The sequence below is a fragment of the Leguminivora glycinivorella genome, chromosome 1 (assembly GCF_023078275.1).
Source record: "Leguminivora glycinivorella isolate SPB_JAAS2020 chromosome 1, LegGlyc_1.1, whole genome shotgun sequence".
NCBI lineage: Eukaryota > Metazoa > Arthropoda > Insecta > Lepidoptera > Tortricidae > Leguminivora > Leguminivora glycinivorella.
In genome coordinates this window covers 38,206,521-38,225,115 of record NC_062971.1, presented here as the reverse complement: position 1 = coordinate 38,225,115, position 18,595 = coordinate 38,206,521, and the positions used below count along the sequence as shown (strand labels likewise).

Sequence of the window (18,595 nt, the reverse complement as noted above, 5' to 3'; positions counted from 1 at the left end):
CCTTGTGTGTGTTTTATTATATATTTGAACATAAAATACCTTAGTTCTTTGAAATAAGGTTTACAATCGTCATTAAACGTGTGAAAGACTACGATATGTGGTGGTGTCAGACATGAGTTCTAACATTATAGGTAAAACACATACGAAATATAAAAAAAGAATCGTGTTTCACCGTCAAAATAACTGAAATTCAATGAAAAAAGCCACATTTACATCAGCTGCAAAATAAACACTAATTTGTTTTATGCATAGGTAAGTATAATAAAAAATATGTAACACATTTCATACAGTCAATAAATATTTGATTCTTATTTGTAAAATTGGCTCCAGAGGTCGGTGGCTTCGGCGGCACTTCTACTTCCCTTTAATAAGACACCCAGTGTGCGTAGCCGAGTGCGCAAACGCTCACAGTAACATATCTCCGTCGCTCTTGCGTATGGGCGCGGCGCGACAGAACCAAACTACATTGATGTGGCGTTTCGCGTCATTCGGCTACGGGGCCTCTTTGATTTGATGTTTGTTTCCAATGTCGGAACCGACATGTTTTTGTAGTAAGAGTTTTGAATGATTCACGGTTATTTTCATTAGACTTATATTGACCGGGATATAGACCGTGATTACCTTTTTGATTTTTGTCGAGCTCCCGATATTTCGACGCAGTTGCATGCATCATGATCGCGGAAAACTGACGAAGGCGGGTGGATGTTAAAGTTGTATAGACAACGCGCGATCTACCCTCCTTCGCGCGCGTCGGCTGCGTTCACTTTCAGCGTTACCACTGGTCGCGTTCACACTCGATGGTCTCAATCGTGAGGATGGCTTCAAACTATCTAATGTATGGAATCCAGTGATTTGTTTGTGTAAAAAACCGGTGAAGTCAGAATTGAACAAACGTAGTGACACTGTGAGTGTAGTGTGTTTGGACAGACCATCGAGTGTGAACGCGACCAGTGGTAACGCTGAAAGTGAACGCAGCCGACGCGCGCGAAGGAGGGTAGATCGCGCGTTGTCTATACAACTTTAACATCCACCCGCCTTCGTCAGTTTTCCGTGATCATGATGCATGCAACTGCGTCGAAATATCGGGAGCTCGACAAAAATTAAAAAGGTAATCACGGTCTATATCCCGGTCAATATAAGTCTAATGTTTTTGTAGGACCGTTTGTACCGGTCGGCTATGTTTTCAGCGCTCATTTTAGCTACAGCGAGGGAGGGATGGCTCCAGCTTCCACGCATTACATACTTCTAAGCTGTCATTAAGTTATTAATTATAAAAATGAGTAGAGCCCTATAAGTCTCTGACGGCACTTTTGTTGGATAGTTTGAACTGTAGTGTCATTTTGTCGGCGATCATTTTAGCTATGGCGAGCGAGGAGGTGGCGCCGGGGGAAGGCGCGTTGCGCACGTGCAGCACGCGCCCCCCACCCCCACCCCCGCGCCCGGCTGCGAGTCGAACACGAAGTCCTCGATCAGCGTTCCTGGAAGTATTGAGCTCCAAATGATCACTTTTGTAAGTTAAGAACTCACCTGGAGGGCACTCGTGAACTTTGCTCAGAAGCCGGAGAATATCTCGCCATACAAGCGGGCGGTTATAAATTTGGACCGGTTTCTAACGCGCGTCATTTTTGTCTGATCATGAATGTATTAGACGAAGGCATGATATTGTGATCGGAGGGGCCAGTTTTTGAAATCGATCCCTGAATTTTGTTCAATACAAAATGACAAAAAATTTGAAATCAAAAAGTGACACCATCCATCCATCATGGGGGCATTTTCAGAATTTGGGACGCCCCAATTAGCGTAATTTATCTGTCAGTTTTGTGACGGCAATTAAGCATAAAATTTGTATAAAAATTTACTTTTTTCACATTCTGAATGTAGATCAAATTCTAAAAATGCCCATACAATGAAATTCGGAAATTACGATCGGTCATCTAAAGAAATGCTTTGAAATGTAAATAGTTACGTACCATCCTTCCCCATAGCCTGCGCCCTGACCCCTGAGGGGCCTCGCTCCACATCAGCGGTAGACAGAGACAGCACGAACTTCCTCAACTGAGCCACTTGTAGCGGCACCAGCCACGATCGCGCCATCTCTTTCACTCCGAAGCACGCGTACTTGGCCGCCACCTGCCGGAACCCTTGGAAGTTGAAGATCTCTCTTAGCTCTTTCATGTTTATGTCGCTCCATCTAAAAAAAGTAAACATTGTTTATTATTATATATCGAAACGGACCCCAGGCTCGTGCCGGGTAGCGCAAGGAGGATGATTGTTGATTATTACATTAATCTGTTGTTTTCAAGCAGAAAGTCCTACTGATTCTGTCAATGGTTGACCGGACGAAATATTTTACACATGACACAAGCATAGGGTTTATTTGTCAGCCCTATATTATACGAATAGTGTCAAAACCTTGTTTTGTACTTCAAATGTTAAATATTGAAAGGATCGATTTATAGGTATTCCTTTGGGGATTGTGACAATATGTCCATACACGAAAATTTTTCTAAATTCTATTGAGACATTTGTCACGTAGTATTTTCTAAACAGCTTATGAACCTGTTTAGAAAATACTTCCTGTAATAACGGTCAAGTTTAAAGTTCCATTGCTTTATTTAACTCTTTATAAGGCATAATAATTAATAATAATAAAAATTGGAACCCATGACTTTGAAATAGAGTTCAAAGGTGTGAATAATATTCCCTCTGCCTAATATCAAGACGTAGTATGCCGGTCGTTATCCAAGCCGTAGGCAAGTTCATGGCGTTGATAAGGAGCTTCAAAATAGAAACAAACAAATGATATAAATTCGTTATCATGATTCATCAAAAAATACTCGTACCGACTGATATGATACACGTGTAAACAGAAATCATAAAAATAAACGATGTCACTAGTAGACCTTATTCAGTGACAATAAGATTCAGGAATGGTAAAATGGATCTGTGATGTCATTGTCTACGCAGTCAGCTGCCTATCCAGGTAAACGACGAATGAGAGCCTGGGGACCGCTTCAGCACCGAAACCCAATATTTGGAGTAAGTTAGGTATAGACAATAGCTTTACGTCCGGTTTCCTCACTTTACCAAAAAGCGACTGGTAAATAACTAAATACTAAGCGAAAGAGTCATGGTACCTACGTACGCGGGTTTTAGACCTCCGGATCGAGAGTCGCATATTCTTATCTTACCGCTAGGCAATGCAAAACTATATTCTCTACTCACAGCCAATTATTCTTGAGGATAGATATAAAATCATATTTAATACCCTTCCGTGACGTACACGAAGGGAGCCCTAACATTTTTTTTTTTTTTTTTTATACTACGTCGGTGGCAAACAAGTATACGGTCCGCCTGATGTAAAGCGGTCACCGTAACCTATGGACGCCTGCAACTCAAACAGTGTCACATGCGCGTTGCCACCCCATTAGAAACTTGTACACTCCCCTTTGCTGTGTTAAGTACACAGCAAAAAGGAGTGTACAAGTTCCAAGGAGGGTTCGGGTTGCCGACGACTCAAAGGACAATAGACGGAACAAGTTAGTTCCGTAAGTCCTCCCGTCATCAGCACACCGCACCCTCGTTGAGCTCTGGCAGCCTTACTCACCGGCAGGAACACAACACTATGAGTAGGGTCTAGTGCTATTTGGCTGCGGTCTTCTGTAAGGCGGAGGTACTACCCCAGTTGGGCTCTGCTCTAGATTCGAGCGAGACGATATCCGCTGTGCTGTGCCCTACCACACAAAGCGGAATATCATTCGCTATGCCCTACCTCCTACTAGCTCAGCAGTGGGCGATTAATGACTGAAATTATGATGATGATGATGAATACCGGCCCGAAACCCGTAGCCCGACCTCGGTCCGCCCAGCCTACAGGTGGTTAGGATCAAGGTCGGTACATCTTCGGCGATCTCGCTATCGAAAACGGTTTCACGGCGAATTTATACTGCGGTTGGGTTTTAGGTTTCAATGACGTTGGCTTCAAACTAGGCCTTAAGGACAACCCCAGGTGGGTTGATATGTAATTAATATCCACCAGATCTGCTGAAACCGCACACGACCTCAGCCGAGCAAGGCCGACACATCTTTTGATCCCGACATCAAAACCCGGTTTCACGGCGAATTTGTACCTACTGTAATGTTAATAAGTATTACAACAAAATGAACGGCTTAGATTAGACTTACTTACCTATACCCTTCTTTCGCAAACGCCAAAATCGCATTAGGTCCAACGATGATCCGGCCGTCGATCGTGGGCGTGAGGTGCACGCCGAGGAACGGGAACCTCGGGTCCGGCACCGGGTAGATGTTCGCCTTCACCAGGTCGCTCTTCTCCCGCACAATGTACAGGTACTCGCCCCGGAACGGCACGATCTTCGGCTCCTCCGGGCACCCCGTCAGCACGGCGATCGTGTCCGAATGTAAACCGCAACAAGTCAAAACATGAGACGCGCGCACCTCTTGCCCTTTCTCATCGGAAATTATCACAGGATACTCGCTATCTTCCGCCTCGGCGAACTTCCTAACTTCGAAATTTAAATATTTCTGTCCGCCCCGCTCCACGAAATCTTCAACGAATGATCTCGTCACCTCGCCCCAGTTGATTATACCCGTGTGCGGGGACCAGATTCCTTGTAAACCGTTACAGTTCGGCTCGATTTCTCTCATTTGATTTCTATCCATGAGCTCCAAGTCTTTGACTCCATTTTTCTGTCCCCTATCGTAAAGTTCTAGTAGCCTGGGTATTTCCGCGCGTTCGGTGGCTACTATTAGTTTGCCGCACTTGAGGTAGGGGACGTTTTTCTTGTCGCAGTACTGGTAAGCGAGGGCGTGGCCCTCGACGCAGAGCTTGGCCTTGAGCGAGCCGGGCTTGTAGTAGATGCCGGCGTGGATGACGCCGCTGTTGTTGCCGCTCTGATGGTGCGCGAAGCGGTGCTCCTTCTCCAGGATGGCCACCTTGAGCTCGGGGTAGCGGATGAGCAGCTCGCGCGCGGAGGCGGCGCCCACGATGCCGCCGCCGATTACCACCACGTCGTATTTGGCTGCATTGCTCAGTGATCTGAAATGATAACGAAAATACCTTGTAGGTAGTTACACACATAATTTAAGAGTTAAAAGCTACGGTTATTGCACTTCGTACTCTTCGTAGCTGTTCGTTTTCCCTTTATGTAACAAATACCTATGCTTCTCATAGGAAAACGGCTATCCCTAACAATGAACGTAGGGGAAACACGTCTTGATATTAAAAATATTAAAATACTATACATACAGTACCTACACTTATACTACACAACTGCCACGTTATTTTTATTAAAGAAAAGGGACCTTAATACAGATGGCACTCCCATCATTGCAATCGCCATTGACAATAAAGTAACTTTTCATAGGCAATGCCACAAATGTTTTGCATTGTGCAGAGTGATACGGGCAGAAATATACATATGCATAGGTATAATTAGCGTGGGTTTGCGTTGCGCACAATGTTGATCCAGGTGCGGTCATCGAATGAGGCCGGTGAGAATTTAGAATGCCCCACTAATTTAATATATCTAGAAAGGAGCTTTTCCTAACTATGTTGATCTATTCGGAATATTCTTTGATGTTCAATATAAATATGAGACTAAACTTTATCATGGTAGACTTTGTTTTGACAATGATGAATTTATTCCTTTTTCTTATCTAGAATTGCATTTAAGTAATACATTTATATGTAATAGGTTTCATTATATTGAAAATTTTATACTTTAATTTTTTGCTCTATATCACTTAATATTTTAGTTTTATTTTCTTTTGTCCAGTTCTAATTGCCCGGACTAGACCATCATTTAGCAATAAGTCCATGTGAAATAGTACTATTGTAAATAATAAGTACATATTTCATTGTAATCTGTATGTTACTACATAGTCCGTTGCTTCTGGAAAGTTATGTATGAAAATGTTGGCATAATTAATGGAAGATTTGTTTTGATTGGGATATGTACATTACAGGCCGAAGTTATTTTTCATCAACCCTCCCCCTCTGCGTCACCCCTCTTCCCCCCCTTAAATAGCCGAAAATGCGGTTTTTCGCGATTTCTGACAAAACCGTTGTAGATACAGAAAAAGCGTGTAGGAAAAAAGTAATCCTTGATAAATTTACTACAAATCGTTCATTGACACTTTGGTTCTAGCACTTATAGGTTTCGCGGCATCCATCACGAAAGTTGGTCCTTTACTGCAATTTTCTTTAGTGAATGTTAAGTTTTCTCCCAAATTGCTTACGAAATCTGTTTGATATTACTAAAATATTATAAACTGAAAATGAATTTCAGGGAGAAAAATCACTACCATGGGTGGGACTTGAACTCACGGCTACTGGATTGATACTCCAAGGCTCTACCAACAGCTACCAAAAGCTCATCCCCAGTCATAGATACACTATATAGATCAATGGTACTCCTAGCGACTACTACCGTGAAAATATTACGTCTTAAAGAGTTACTGGAATTCCAAGACATATTGGAAATTCCACCCATGGTAGTGATTTTTCCCCCTTAATTTTATTTTAGTCATGAGTTACAATATTTTAGTTATATCAAACAAATTTCGACGATTTCGTATGCATTTTGGGCGAAAACTTAACATTCACTAAAGAAGATTGCAGCAAAGGACCAACTTTCGTGACGGATCACGCGTAAACTATAAGTGCTAGAACCAAAGTGTTAATGAATGATTTGTAGTAAATTTATTAAGGATTACTTCGTTCCTACGCGCTTTTTCTGTATCTTCAACAGTTTTGTCAGAAATCGAGAAAAAACCGCATTTTCGGCACTTTAAGGGAGGGTAGAGGGGTGACGCAGAGGAGGGAGGAGTGGGGAGGGTTGATGAAAAATAACTTCGGTCTATAACGTACATATTTTAATTTAAAAAAACCTTCCATTAATTATGCCGTAATTTTAGCTAATTTCCCCCTGCTAACATGTGAATGGCTCAAATTGTCCGCTACACAGCAAGCTAATCATTCCAATATATTTCTCAAGTGTTTTCACCATTCATATTTCTCTATTGATGATGTAATACAATACTCCTTATCAGAATATTATGTGTGTCTCATGTTATTTACATTAGATATCTACTTTGTAACATAGAATCATAATGATAAATCATATTTCATGTTGTACAGTTGTATTCAGTTACATCAACACATTAACCTGAACAAATATATCTCAGCATGCTCGAATATTGGATGAGCATAAAATAAATAAATAAATATTGGGGGACACATTACACAAATCAACCTAGCATCAAACTAAGTAAAGCTTGTACTATGGGTGCTAGGTGATGATATAGATAAATACATACTTATATACATAGAACACATGCATAACAGGAACAAACATCTGTGTTCATCACACAAATAAATGCCCTTACGAGATTCAAACCCAAGACTGTTAGCAGGCAGGGTCACTACCGAATACGCCAGACCATAAAAGCATGTACAATTTTGTAAATAAAATTTGCAAATTTGTGTAAATATTTACATGTACACTGCAACTGGACAGAACCTTTTTACATAGATATAGGGTTTGTGAGCCGCTAACTTTAGGTGTATCATTACCACCACACCAGGCACAGGTATCCCATTCTACAAGTACATATCTGCAAGCTTTTAATCTATTAGATTCATGTATCATAACAGAACCATACCAGCGATCAAATACCTATCTATAACCTGATGATAACAACTATTAACCTTTAAATTATGGTATTAATTCTAAAAAATGTTGCGAAATAAAAACAGCAATAGGTATAAGTACTTACCGAATATTCTGTGCACCAATAACACTAGATAACCCCTTTGTAAACAAACATTTACTTATGATAGACATCTTTAGATCTACTTTGAAAAATTTGTCTCTTATAATAGAATATACAAACTGCTGTAGTGTTATGAAGACCTAAGCATATTTATCGATCCAAGTACAAATTCGCGAAGTGGTAAACGGGTAATGAAGCCCATTAATTTAAGTACTCTTGTAATTTAGGCGAAGCGACGACACAAATAAATCAATTAGGTATTTTCTATGAATCAACTATTGAGGAGTATTATATGCTCCCATAAAACTATATTATTTTAAGTGAGTTTCCATGATTCTCCGACCGATCACGATTTAGCAATGGAATATTTCGTCTAAATATTCAAGTAGGTAATCGCGGAGACCTTGACTCGCTCCAAACTTGTGTTGACAAAAATGACTGACTGTCAGTGTCAGTTGGTGACATTGACAGTTCATTAGAGAAATGCGTTCAAATTCTTTATTTATTTAAACAATTCGTTATAAATGTACTGAATCTAGATGTTACACAGTTTTAGCGCAGTTCGTTGCATTAGTTAAATTTGGGATCCGTAAATTAATACGTTGCATTAATTACTTTCGAAATCTAAGTTTACAAATCCACGAAATAAATTTATTTAAAGGTAGTTGAGTGGTCAATCGACGAACAGTGGTTAAAAAAAAACCAATGACATTGACAATTGATGAAATCTTGAGTACCTTGCATTGCAATATGTTTACATTTATTTATTTTCATGCATTGAACTCAGTTAGTGAATAATAAGTTAAGGAACCTAACTCTTACTCTTATCCAGAAAGGGTAGAAGCTAGTACCGCTCGCTAAGTTTCCGTATGCTGTTCTTTACTTGAGTGAGTAATTATGGAGTCGCTGTCGAAACAAGAGTTGATTTCTACGATTACGAAGCAAGCAGACCAAATCAAGCGCTACGAGTCCAGACTTAGAGGTATAAGATACATTTTATGAACAACACGCACTTTAACAGCCACTATAACGGTACCTGCGAATGCAACAGATGTTATTGTTGATAAATAAACTTATTAAAGAAAACATCCTAATTTGCGTCCTGTTTCAGATGTGGTGGCAGCGTACAAAGGCTTGGCTAAAGAGAAAGAAGCCTTGGAGATAAGTCTCAAGGCTCTAAACAAAACAGAAAATGCTGCAGAAGGAGGTATTTATTGATAATTTTATTTACACAGTGTAATATTCATTATGATTCAGTACTTTGTGTAAGTGCTGCTAATAACCATAATGTGATAAAACATATAAGTCAGCAAAGGAAGGATGCTTTTTATTGTTCTCCATTTGCAGATGACTCTGTGGCCGCCCTGACTGAGTCCTTGTCCACTCTGACTGCGGAGAAGTCCCGGATGGAGGAAGCATTCCAGGCAGACAAGAAGGTTACAAGGGAGAAGGTACAATTTACTTCAAAAAATATTAAAACTTGGAATTATGAGATACTTTGGAGGCAAATCAATTGACACAGATCTTAGCAAAGCTTTGGTGTAGTCAAACCAGCCGGGCGTCCCTACACTACATCTACATCGTGTCATTATACAGCTTATTTGAAATTGTATATATGTTATGGTCAGCACAGAGTCTTAGACAGTAGTTTAAAAAAAAAAACAAAGAACTCTCAAGAAAGATGGACATTTTTAACTGTTGTATGTCAAGACAAGCAAACCCATTTATCACTTCATTCTTTATTTAAATGTATGTTTTATGCAATACTATTACTAAATGTGATTTGCAGTATGAAAGTATGTTGGCTTCAATGCGAGAAGAATCCAAAGCAATGATGCAGCAGCACCAGGTGGAGCTGAACAACCTGAAGGCCAAGCTAGCCTATGAGATACAGGAGCGCGAGAATGAGAGGGCAGACCACGCCGCCATGCTCAAGTAAGTGTAGTTGTTAACAAAAAATGGGGAGTTTCTAGATAACACGAGCATTTCTTTATGTTGTAAATAAAACTTTTGTTTCAGGGAACTACACCTTAAGTTGAATTCAGAAAGGAAAACTAAGGAAAAGTTAGAAGACAAAGTTGGACAGTCAACAGAGGCTCAATGTAAGTTATCTATATTGTTACAAGGGAATTTGACATTTTATTTATCATTTAAATAACACATTTGCTCCATAACATAATGAAAATCAGAGTGGTTCAATAGAACTTTGAAAAAAAGAAACACTGCAGCAGCAAAGTAACAGTTCAGTAGTTATTTTAACCTTTCAAACTGAAATTAATTAAATTCGTAATGTTATGTGTAAGTTAAATAAAAACCGGCCAAGAGCGTGTCGGGCTACGCTCAGTGTAGGGTTCCGTAGTTTTCCGTATTTTTCTCAAAAACTACTGAACCTATCAAGTTCAAAACAATTTTCCTAGAAAGTCTTTATAAAGTTCTACTTTTGTGATTTTTGTCATATTTTTTAAACATATGGCTCAAAAGTTAGAGGGGGGGGGGGGACGCACTTTTTTTTCCTTTAGGAGCGATTATTTCCGAAAATATTAATATTATCAAAAAACGATCTTAGTAAACCCTTATTCATTTTTAAATACCTATCTAACAATATATCACACGTTGGGGTTGGAATGAAAAAAAATCAGCCCCCACTTTACATGTAGGGGGGGTACCCTAATAAAACATTTTTTTCCATTTTTTATTTTTGCACTTTGTTGGCGTGATTGATATACATATTGGTACCAAATTTCAGCTTTCTAGTGCTAACGGTTACTGAGATTATCCGCGGACGGACGGACGGACGGACGGACGGACGGACGGACGGACGGACGGACGGACGGACGGACAGACAGACAGACATGGCGAAACTGTAAGGGTTCCTAGTTTACGGAACCCTAAAAAGCTTGTTTAACATTGAATGAACAGCATCTCAGGCGGAACTAGAAAAGCGTGTGCGCGACCTGAGCAGCTCCCTGGAAGCGGCGCAGCGACGCCTACAGCGCGCGGAGGCGCGCACCGTCGAGACCCCGGCCTTGCTCGTGCGGCTGCAGAACAAACTGGCGCTGGTCGAGCAGAGCCACTCCGTCGCCATCAGAGAGGTGAGCTGTGTGTCTGTACACTCTAGTAGTCAGCTGTATGCACTGTAGCAGCGACGCTACAACACCGTCGAGACCCCGGCCTTGCTCGTGCGGCTGCAGAACAAACTGGCGCTGGTCGAGCAGAGCCACTCCGTCGCCATCAGAGAGGTGAGCTGTGTGTCTGTACACTCTAGTAGTCAGCTGTATGCACTGTAGCAGCGACGCTACAACACCGTCGAGACCCCGGCCTTGCTCGTGCGGCTGCAGAACAAACTGGCGCTGGTCGAGCAGAGCCACTCCGTCGCCATCAGAGAGGTGAGCTGTGTGTCTGTACACTCTAGTAGTCAGCTGTATGCACTGTAGCAGCGACGCTACAACACCGTCGAGACCCCGGCCTTGCTCGTGCGGCTGCAGAACAAACTGGCGCTGGTCGAGCAGAGCCACTCCGTCGCCATCAGAGAGGTGAGCTGTGTGTCTGTACACTCTAGTAGTCAGCTGTATGCACTGTAGCAGCGACGCTACAACACCGTCGAGACCCCGGCCTTGCTCGTGCGGCTGCAGAACAAACTGGCGCTGGTCGAGCAGAGCCACTCCGTCGCCATCAGAGAGGTGAGCTGTGTGTCTGTACACTCTAGTAGTCAGCTGTATGCACTGTAGCAGCGACGCTACAACACCGTCGAGACCCCGGCCTTGCTCGTGCGGCTGCAGAACAAACTGGCGCTGGTCGAGCAGAGCCACTCCGTCGCCATCAGAGAGGTGAGCTGTGTGTCTGTACACTCTAGTAGTCAGCTGTATGCACTGTAGCAGCGACGCTACAACACCGTCGAGACCCCGGCCTTGCTCGTGCGGCTGCAGAACAAACTGGCGCTGGTCGAGCAGAGCCACTCCGTCGCCATCAGAGAGGTGAGCTGTGTGTCTGTCTGTACACTCTAGTAGTCAGCTGTATGCACTGTAGCAGCGACGCTACAACACCGTCGAGACCCCGGCCTTGCTCGTGCGGCTGCAGAACAAACTGGCGCTGGTCGAGCAGAGCCACTCCGTCGCCATCAGAGAGGTGAGCTGTGTGTCTGTACACTCTAGTAGTCAGCTGTATGCACTGTAGCAGCGACGCTACAACACCGTCGAGACCCCGGCCTTGCTCGTGCGGCTGCAGAACAAACTGGCGCTGGTCGAGCAGAGCCACTCCGTCGCCATCAGAGAGGTGAGCTGTGTGTCTGTACACTCTAGTAGTCAGCTGTATGCACTGTAGCAGCGACGCTACAACACCGTCGAGACCCCGGCCTTGCTCGTGCGGCTGCAGAACAAACTGGCGCTGGTCGAGCAGAGCCACTCCGTCGCCATCAGAGAGGTGAGCTGTGTGTCTGTACACTCTAGTAGTCAGCTGTATGCACTGTAGCAGCGACGCTACAACACCGTCGAGACCCCGGCCTTGCTCGTGCGGCTGCAGAACAAACTGGCGCTGGTCGAGCAGAGCCACTCCGTCGCCATCAGAGAGGTCAGTTGCTGGGTTTAGCCTCCTTCCTGCTTTTGCTTACAAAGTCTTAGTTTCTATATGTAAATAAATAAATAAGTAACTTTTTTTTATAAAAAAAAATAGATGTGTGCCTGGTACAGTCACTGGCAATAACTTATATAAAATATAAAATGTGTCTGATATTTTTGCGACCTTCCTTTTGTGCGATATAATTGCCTGTAGTAGTGCTTATTGGCTATAATTGCTTGCCTTTTGGCATTAAGTCCGCCATTTGTACATTTTTGTGTATATTTGGTGCAATAAAGTTTAAATAATTAAAAACATTTGAAAACCCCCCTCTTTGACCCACAGGAGCAAATAAAAGTGAAACGCGCCGAAGAGTCAGCCCGCAAGATCTGCGCGCGCCAAGAAGAACGAGTCGCCCTTCTAGAAGGAAGGGTAGCAGAACTCTCTGCCACCGTCGGCGAATACGATGCCAGGAGGAGACGGGATCAGCAACTCATACAGTCACTACAGGAGGCCATGAATGGGAAACTGGTGGACATCAACGTGCAGAGTGAGTAGCATCTTCTAGAAGGAAGGGTGGTAGAGCTCACAGCTACTGCCACCCAGCAATCACCGTGCAAAGTGTTGCCATTCGTTCATTCTTCCATCCAGTCATTCAAACTTTCAACAACTTCACAAAATTCCTTCTCATTTTTGTTACAGAAGAACCCCAACAAAAGAGTGAGACAGACAACGAAAAGCTAGCAGACAGCGAGTACCTCCAAACTCTCATAGACAAAATCCACATCCTAAAAAAAGAACTCATCTCCGAAAACGAGAAACTCGGCAACCCCATAGACTTGACCACCATTTTCAAGATGGACGCCTACGAGAACGTCCACGCCAAGTGCATAGAGGAGTATGACAATTTGAAAATGGAATTCGAGAAGTATAAAGCGGAGAATGTGCGGAAGGAGGAGGTGGATGTGAAGAGTGAGATGGAGAGATTGAAGACAGAGAGAGCGCTATTGAAGGAGAAGTTGGAGACTTATGGTATGATGTTGGAGGACGAGCGGCAGGATAAGGCAGACGCACTCAAGGCTAGCGAAGAGGTTTGTAGCTAATAGTATAGGAAGTATGCAAATTGAATAGCCTAAAAATACGTGGCTTTCCAATAAGAAGGGTCCTTATTCTTCAAGTCCAATAAAACAATCAATAACGTCGAAGGTGGCTCAGCTCCTGTTTCATCTTGTTTTACAAAATGGTTTCACTTTTTGTTACTACGGCTACATTCAGCTGCAAAGTGTTTTATGAACTCTATGAACATTGCACGCTTTGAGAGGAAAACAAATGAATTGATTCAATTAGTTCTTAAAAACTATAGTTGAACACATCCATGTCACATCACAAATGTCATTGTATGATTTATTGAATATTCATAATATGGATATTAAATATTTTAGAATCGCAGCAGCAATGCGAGTAGAGATACAGAATTAATAACTGTATAAATTAATAATTGTATGACCAATGACCTCATACATAAATTTACCAGTTTAGGTGACAGAAGGCGAATCCAATTTGTAAACATTAAATGTGCTAAGGAAAAGAATCTTTCCGATTTTCAACGGGACACGGCTGAAGGGACGAGCTGGTTTCGACTGCGCCCATGCATCTCAATTGTCCAGAAAGTTCATTCGAAGATCATTTTGCTTATAATAATCTGACTAATCACAGTGAACGGTTTGACAGTATTTCAGCTAACATGTAGAGAGACTTGCTAGCTTCGTCGGTCAGGCTTCGTCTTGGACAGAACGCGGATAGTTCAGCGTTTCTTGTATGTCACTCCGAGCACCCTAACCATCGGCAGCGTAGGCCATGCACTGGCCGACTAGGTGTGGCACTTTGGATTACGTTTTTATAATAAATTAATGATAGATTGTATTGTTTTGGTAATATATTTTCTACTCTTATGCTATCTTGGATTTTTTCCATTTAAATCCTTCCGACATCCGATATCGGATCGGATAATGTGAAAACGGACTAAGACAATAGATACTTGGTTAGTGTTATATATGCCTATGTATATCCCACCAAAAACATTCTGTAAAAAATAGCCGTCTTGATGGAACTGCTTGTTTATCTCTAAAAAGTAATGAAATCTACATAAAGTTCCTTACTGCGATTTCTTTATTATTATAGTTAACTGAAGATCAGATCAGATCAGAAATGAGGTTATCCGGCAGAGAACCAAAGTGATCGACATAGCCCACCGTATTAGCAAGCTGAAGTGGCAGTGGGCTGGCCATATTAGCCGTGGAAGTGGGGAGATATAAAAAGAGACAATAAGTAGCCTATGTCACTTTCCATCCCTTCAACTATCTCCACTTAAAAAATTACGTCAATACGTCGCTCCGTTTTGCCGTGAAAAATGGACAAACAAACAGACACAGACACTTTCCCATTTATAATATTAGTATGGATGTTGTCTGACTTGGCCGTTGAAGTGTAGTGGTGCTGGCGACAGATTGGTGCAATGGTGTCATGGAGCACCTGGTTATAAACTTCTTTATACCCTTGTGTATAAACAAGTTTATAAGTTTCATATTCGATGGTCCGAGCTAAGGTTCGTAAAGCCATGAAGCCAAGCTGATAATTATTGACGCTAAACGCCGATCGAAACGCAGTCTGAAGTGGGTGATAGACGTACGATACGAGCAAGTATGCGTACTTATGGCTCGACGACCTTTTTCGATTGTGTGTCACCGTAAGTACGCGTAAAAACCGCCGCGCATAGTAGTCGACCATCCAACGCGTACTTGCTCGTACGCCTATCACCCACTTGACGTCGCGCCAACACTATGGAAAAAGCGGGTTTTCGACAACTACCGTTGAACGCAGCCTTTCTACCGAAAATCATATTACGTGGGTTTAAAATATTGCACGTCTTATTTTTTGTCAGAAACTGAAGTCTCAACAAGACTACCACAAAGAGATAGTGTCGGACCTGAAGACGCGCATCCAGAGCCTCGAGAAACAAGTGGTCACCCAGCGCGACCGGTACGCCGCGCTGCTGGAAGAGACCGACCAGTACATACGGGCCAAGAACGACCGGTCCAGGAAAGTTAGCGTCGAGAACTACAAGGAGGGCCACGGCTTGCTCACCGTAAGTTTATTTGTAGATCTTTATAATGTCCTAAAAAGAGAGCCTCGAGAAATAAGTCGTCATTCAGTAAGATCATCAATGATCGGGGATTTGGATGCCACACTGCGGGATGTCAAGTAAAAAAAAAAAAACAGTGATATGGATGGATACGCCATCTAGCCCGTGATATTTTTTTATATCATAGTAGCCCGACGCCATAGTAACCAGACGGATCGCCCGATGGTAAGCAACTACCGTCGCTTGTGTAAACTGTGAATTAGACAAAACTGCAGTAGTTAGTGAAGTAGGCTTTTCACGCTATTTGACGCGTGATTGTCGCTAGATGTCACTATAACTATGCCTATACAAATAACTCGTATTTACTGATGTATGGATGGAGTTACAACTCTTCCCTTACTTCTTCCTCTACGGTAAGATATGTACGCTTGTCTGCCTTTCCTCCACCCACCAATAAAGGCAGTGGCAGCTGACGTCCAAGGGGAGTGGAATATTAAAATGGGCGTTTTTAGGGCCCTCTAACTTTTGAACCATATGTTTAAAAATTATGAAAAAAACCACAAAAGTAGAACTTTATAAAGACTTTCTAGGAAAATAGTTTTGAACTTGATAGGTTTAGTAGTTTTTGAGAAAAATACGCAAAACTACGGAACCCTACACTGAGCGTGGCCCGACACGCTCTCGGCCGGTTTTTTACATAATGAATCCGATTAATAACCGGCAGGACGTGACGGCGCCGCCGCACATGCTGCACTACGCGCACGAGCTGGCCAGGAAGGACCTGGACATCTCGCAGCTGCGCAAGGAGAAGCACATCCTCGAGGGCCACTTCAGGTAATCATACGAATCACACTATCTACTATTATTCACTCTTTAAACTTAACTGTACATCAAAAAGAAAAAAGAACTTACGTTCGATGATTTAACAACCTAACCACATAATAAAAACATTCAAAAAACCCCCGACATAGTGGACCGATTTGCATGAAAATGGCTAAGAACACTCCCGACTAACTCACCTATCAAACAAAAAAAAACTAAATCTAAATCAGTTCATCCGTTCGGGAGCTACGATGCCACATACATACAGACAGACAGACACGTCAAACTTATAACACCCCGTCGTTTTTGCGTCGGAGGTTAAAAAAACATACATATGTATTTCAGGGATCACCAACGTGACGCGACCATAGAGAAGGAGCGGTTCAAAGAAGTCATCAGAACATTGAAAGAAGAGATAGACAGGTAAAACTACAATTTATTCATTCAATCATCTTAATCAAAATATTACGATTCATACAAAGGACCTACGATTAAACTAGGAGATTTCATTGATTTTTTTACTTTGATCAGTAGAACTACAACGAAAATATCTTTAATAATTTTCGCGATAGAAAATTCACTTCGTAGAAATCGAAACCGATGTTTTTTTTTTTTTTTTTTTTTTTTTTTTTTTTTATGGGATAGGAGGCAAACGAGCAGACAGGTCGCCTGATGGTAAGCGATCACCGCCGCCCATGGACACCCGAAACACCAGTTTATTTATTCGGGATTTTTAGACAAAAGTTATCAATCCGGGATCACAGATCTCTAAGTCGATGGAAATCGAGTGCTATATACGTTCCACCAATGTCTAGACATACACTTTTATTGCAGACTGCGACGCATCCAGTCCCGCGAAGGCGCGAACCTCGAGTACCTGAAGAACGTTGTGATGGCGTACCTTTTGTCGACTGACTACGCCGGCCGGAGACACATGTTGAACGCCATCGCGGCCGTCCTGCACTTCACCGCCAGTGAGAAGAACATGGTTATAGCCACGTTATGAGCTTAGACACTAGTACTGCTACGACACACAACCCTAAAGAACGTTGTAAGGCCGTTTTTTATTTCGATAGAAATATAAACTTTAAGCAGCGGCAGCTGACTTGCACGAGGCTTTATGATATCGTACACCCATTTCAGTAAAATAATAAGGATTTATCGATTTATTTATTTATTATCAACCTTACTATGAGGAAAATTATGAAACTGTAGGCATTTTGGTAACCGGTCTGGCTCAGTCGGTAGTGAACCTGCCTGCTGAGCCGCGATCCTGGGTTCGAATCCCGGTAAGGGCATTTATTTGTGTGATGAGCACAGATATTTGTTCCTGAGTCATGGATGTTTTCTATGTACATAAGTATGTACTTATCTATTTAAGTATGTATATCGTCGCTTAGCACCCATAGTACAAGCTTTGCTTAGTTTGGGGCTAAGTTGATCTGTGTAAGGTGTCCCCAATATTTATTTATTTACTTTTATTTTAATAACTATGTGTATTTTTTAGGGATGCACGTATCAATGTTCGTGGCAATCTTTTCAAATGAATCATAACTTTTTGAGAAATAAACTACATTTTTTCATTCCGTTAATACGAAATTATAGTTAAATATTGCTATGTTGTGTATGGTTTTATTTAAAGTAATCCAGAATGCAAATTTCTAATCAAAGTACTTTTATTGAGCTATAATGTACTAAATGCTAGTAAGACGTATGATAACCAGTGAGCTATTATTACTATAGGCAAAGAGGATCGAGTAACCGCAGTTATAAACGTCTTTGCTATTATATGGGGAAGTCGCACCCACAATTGAAGCTGTAAGCGCTGCAAGACGCTAAATACGGGGTTCTACACACGTATAATAATAGTTCAAAGATAACTTGATAATCTATTTTTCTATTAAGAGGTTGTATTTAATAATATCTTAATTTATTTTATCTGTGTTATATTTTGTGTTAAAATGATTATAAATGAGTATTATACTCGTATTAAATACATTCCTACGTTATTGATACAAGTTGTTTTATTTTCATCGAGTTTTTTGGAGCCACAGAACTAGGTATACCTATATTCTAGAATGTTGGTATTGTTGGTAACAGTAGGTAGAGTTGCAAAATACAATAAAAGCAGCCTCTAGCATTTTTTAGCTTACTCCATTATGATGAAAAGAGAACGAAAAACTGAACCCTTAGTTTGACCATAAACCAATCATAAACCCAAGAATACATACTTTTCAAAATAGTACTTAAACTTGGCTCAAAAAGTGATGATTTTGACAGTGT

General features: G+C 41.8%; 2 protein-coding genes across 3 annotated transcripts; one reads left to right on the top strand and one right to left on the bottom strand.

The window, feature by feature from the left end:
* Positions 1 to 1,065: 1,065 nt before the first annotated feature.
* On the bottom strand, positions 1,066 to 8,217 carry LOC125230697 (L-2-hydroxyglutarate dehydrogenase, mitochondrial). Its single transcript, XM_048135957.1, is given in 5 exon segments — positions 1,066 to 1,447; positions 1,450 to 1,478; positions 1,971 to 2,191; positions 4,190 to 5,059; positions 7,801 to 8,217. Coding segments are annotated over 5 exon segments (1,347 nt in total). The 5' UTR covers positions 7,869 to 8,217; the 3' UTR covers positions 1,066 to 1,288.
* A 345-nt stretch (positions 8,218 to 8,562) lies between these two features.
* LOC125231542 (GRIP and coiled-coil domain-containing protein 1) lies at positions 8,563 to 17,660 on the top strand. Of its 2 annotated transcripts, none has more exons than XM_048137007.1 (12): positions 8,563 to 8,779; positions 8,909 to 9,004; positions 9,145 to 9,248; positions 9,587 to 9,732; positions 9,817 to 9,899; positions 10,717 to 10,889; positions 12,694 to 12,898; positions 13,054 to 13,439; positions 15,290 to 15,493; positions 16,215 to 16,324; positions 16,658 to 16,735; positions 17,147 to 17,660. In XM_048137007.1, exons 1-12 carry the CDS (start codon positions 8,695 to 8,697, stop codon positions 17,316 to 17,318), a joined length of 1,842 nt encoding a protein of 613 aa, XP_047992964.1. In that variant the 5' UTR covers positions 8,563 to 8,694; the 3' UTR covers positions 17,319 to 17,660. The 2 variants fall into 2 exon arrangements, with proteins under 2 accessions (XP_047992964.1, XP_047992956.1); XM_048136999.1 differs by having other exon boundaries at positions 8,564 to 8,779; positions 13,051 to 13,439.
* Positions 17,661 to 18,595: the final 935 nt, after the last annotated feature.

Excerpts from the sequence above, each read along its gene's own strand:
- LOC125231542 (XM_048136999.1), top strand. The coding sequence starts at position 8,695 with ATGGAGTCGCTGTCGAAACAAGAGTTGATTTCTACGATTACGAAGCAA. Across the intron at positions 9,900-10,716 it reads ACAGTCAACAGAGGCTCAAT|CATCTCAGGCGGAACTAGAA; the intron begins GTAAGTTATCTA and ends TTGAATGAACAG. Across the intron at positions 16,325-16,657 it reads ATCCTCGAGGGCCACTTCAG|GGATCACCAACGTGACGCGA; the intron begins GTAATCATACGA and ends TATGTATTTCAG.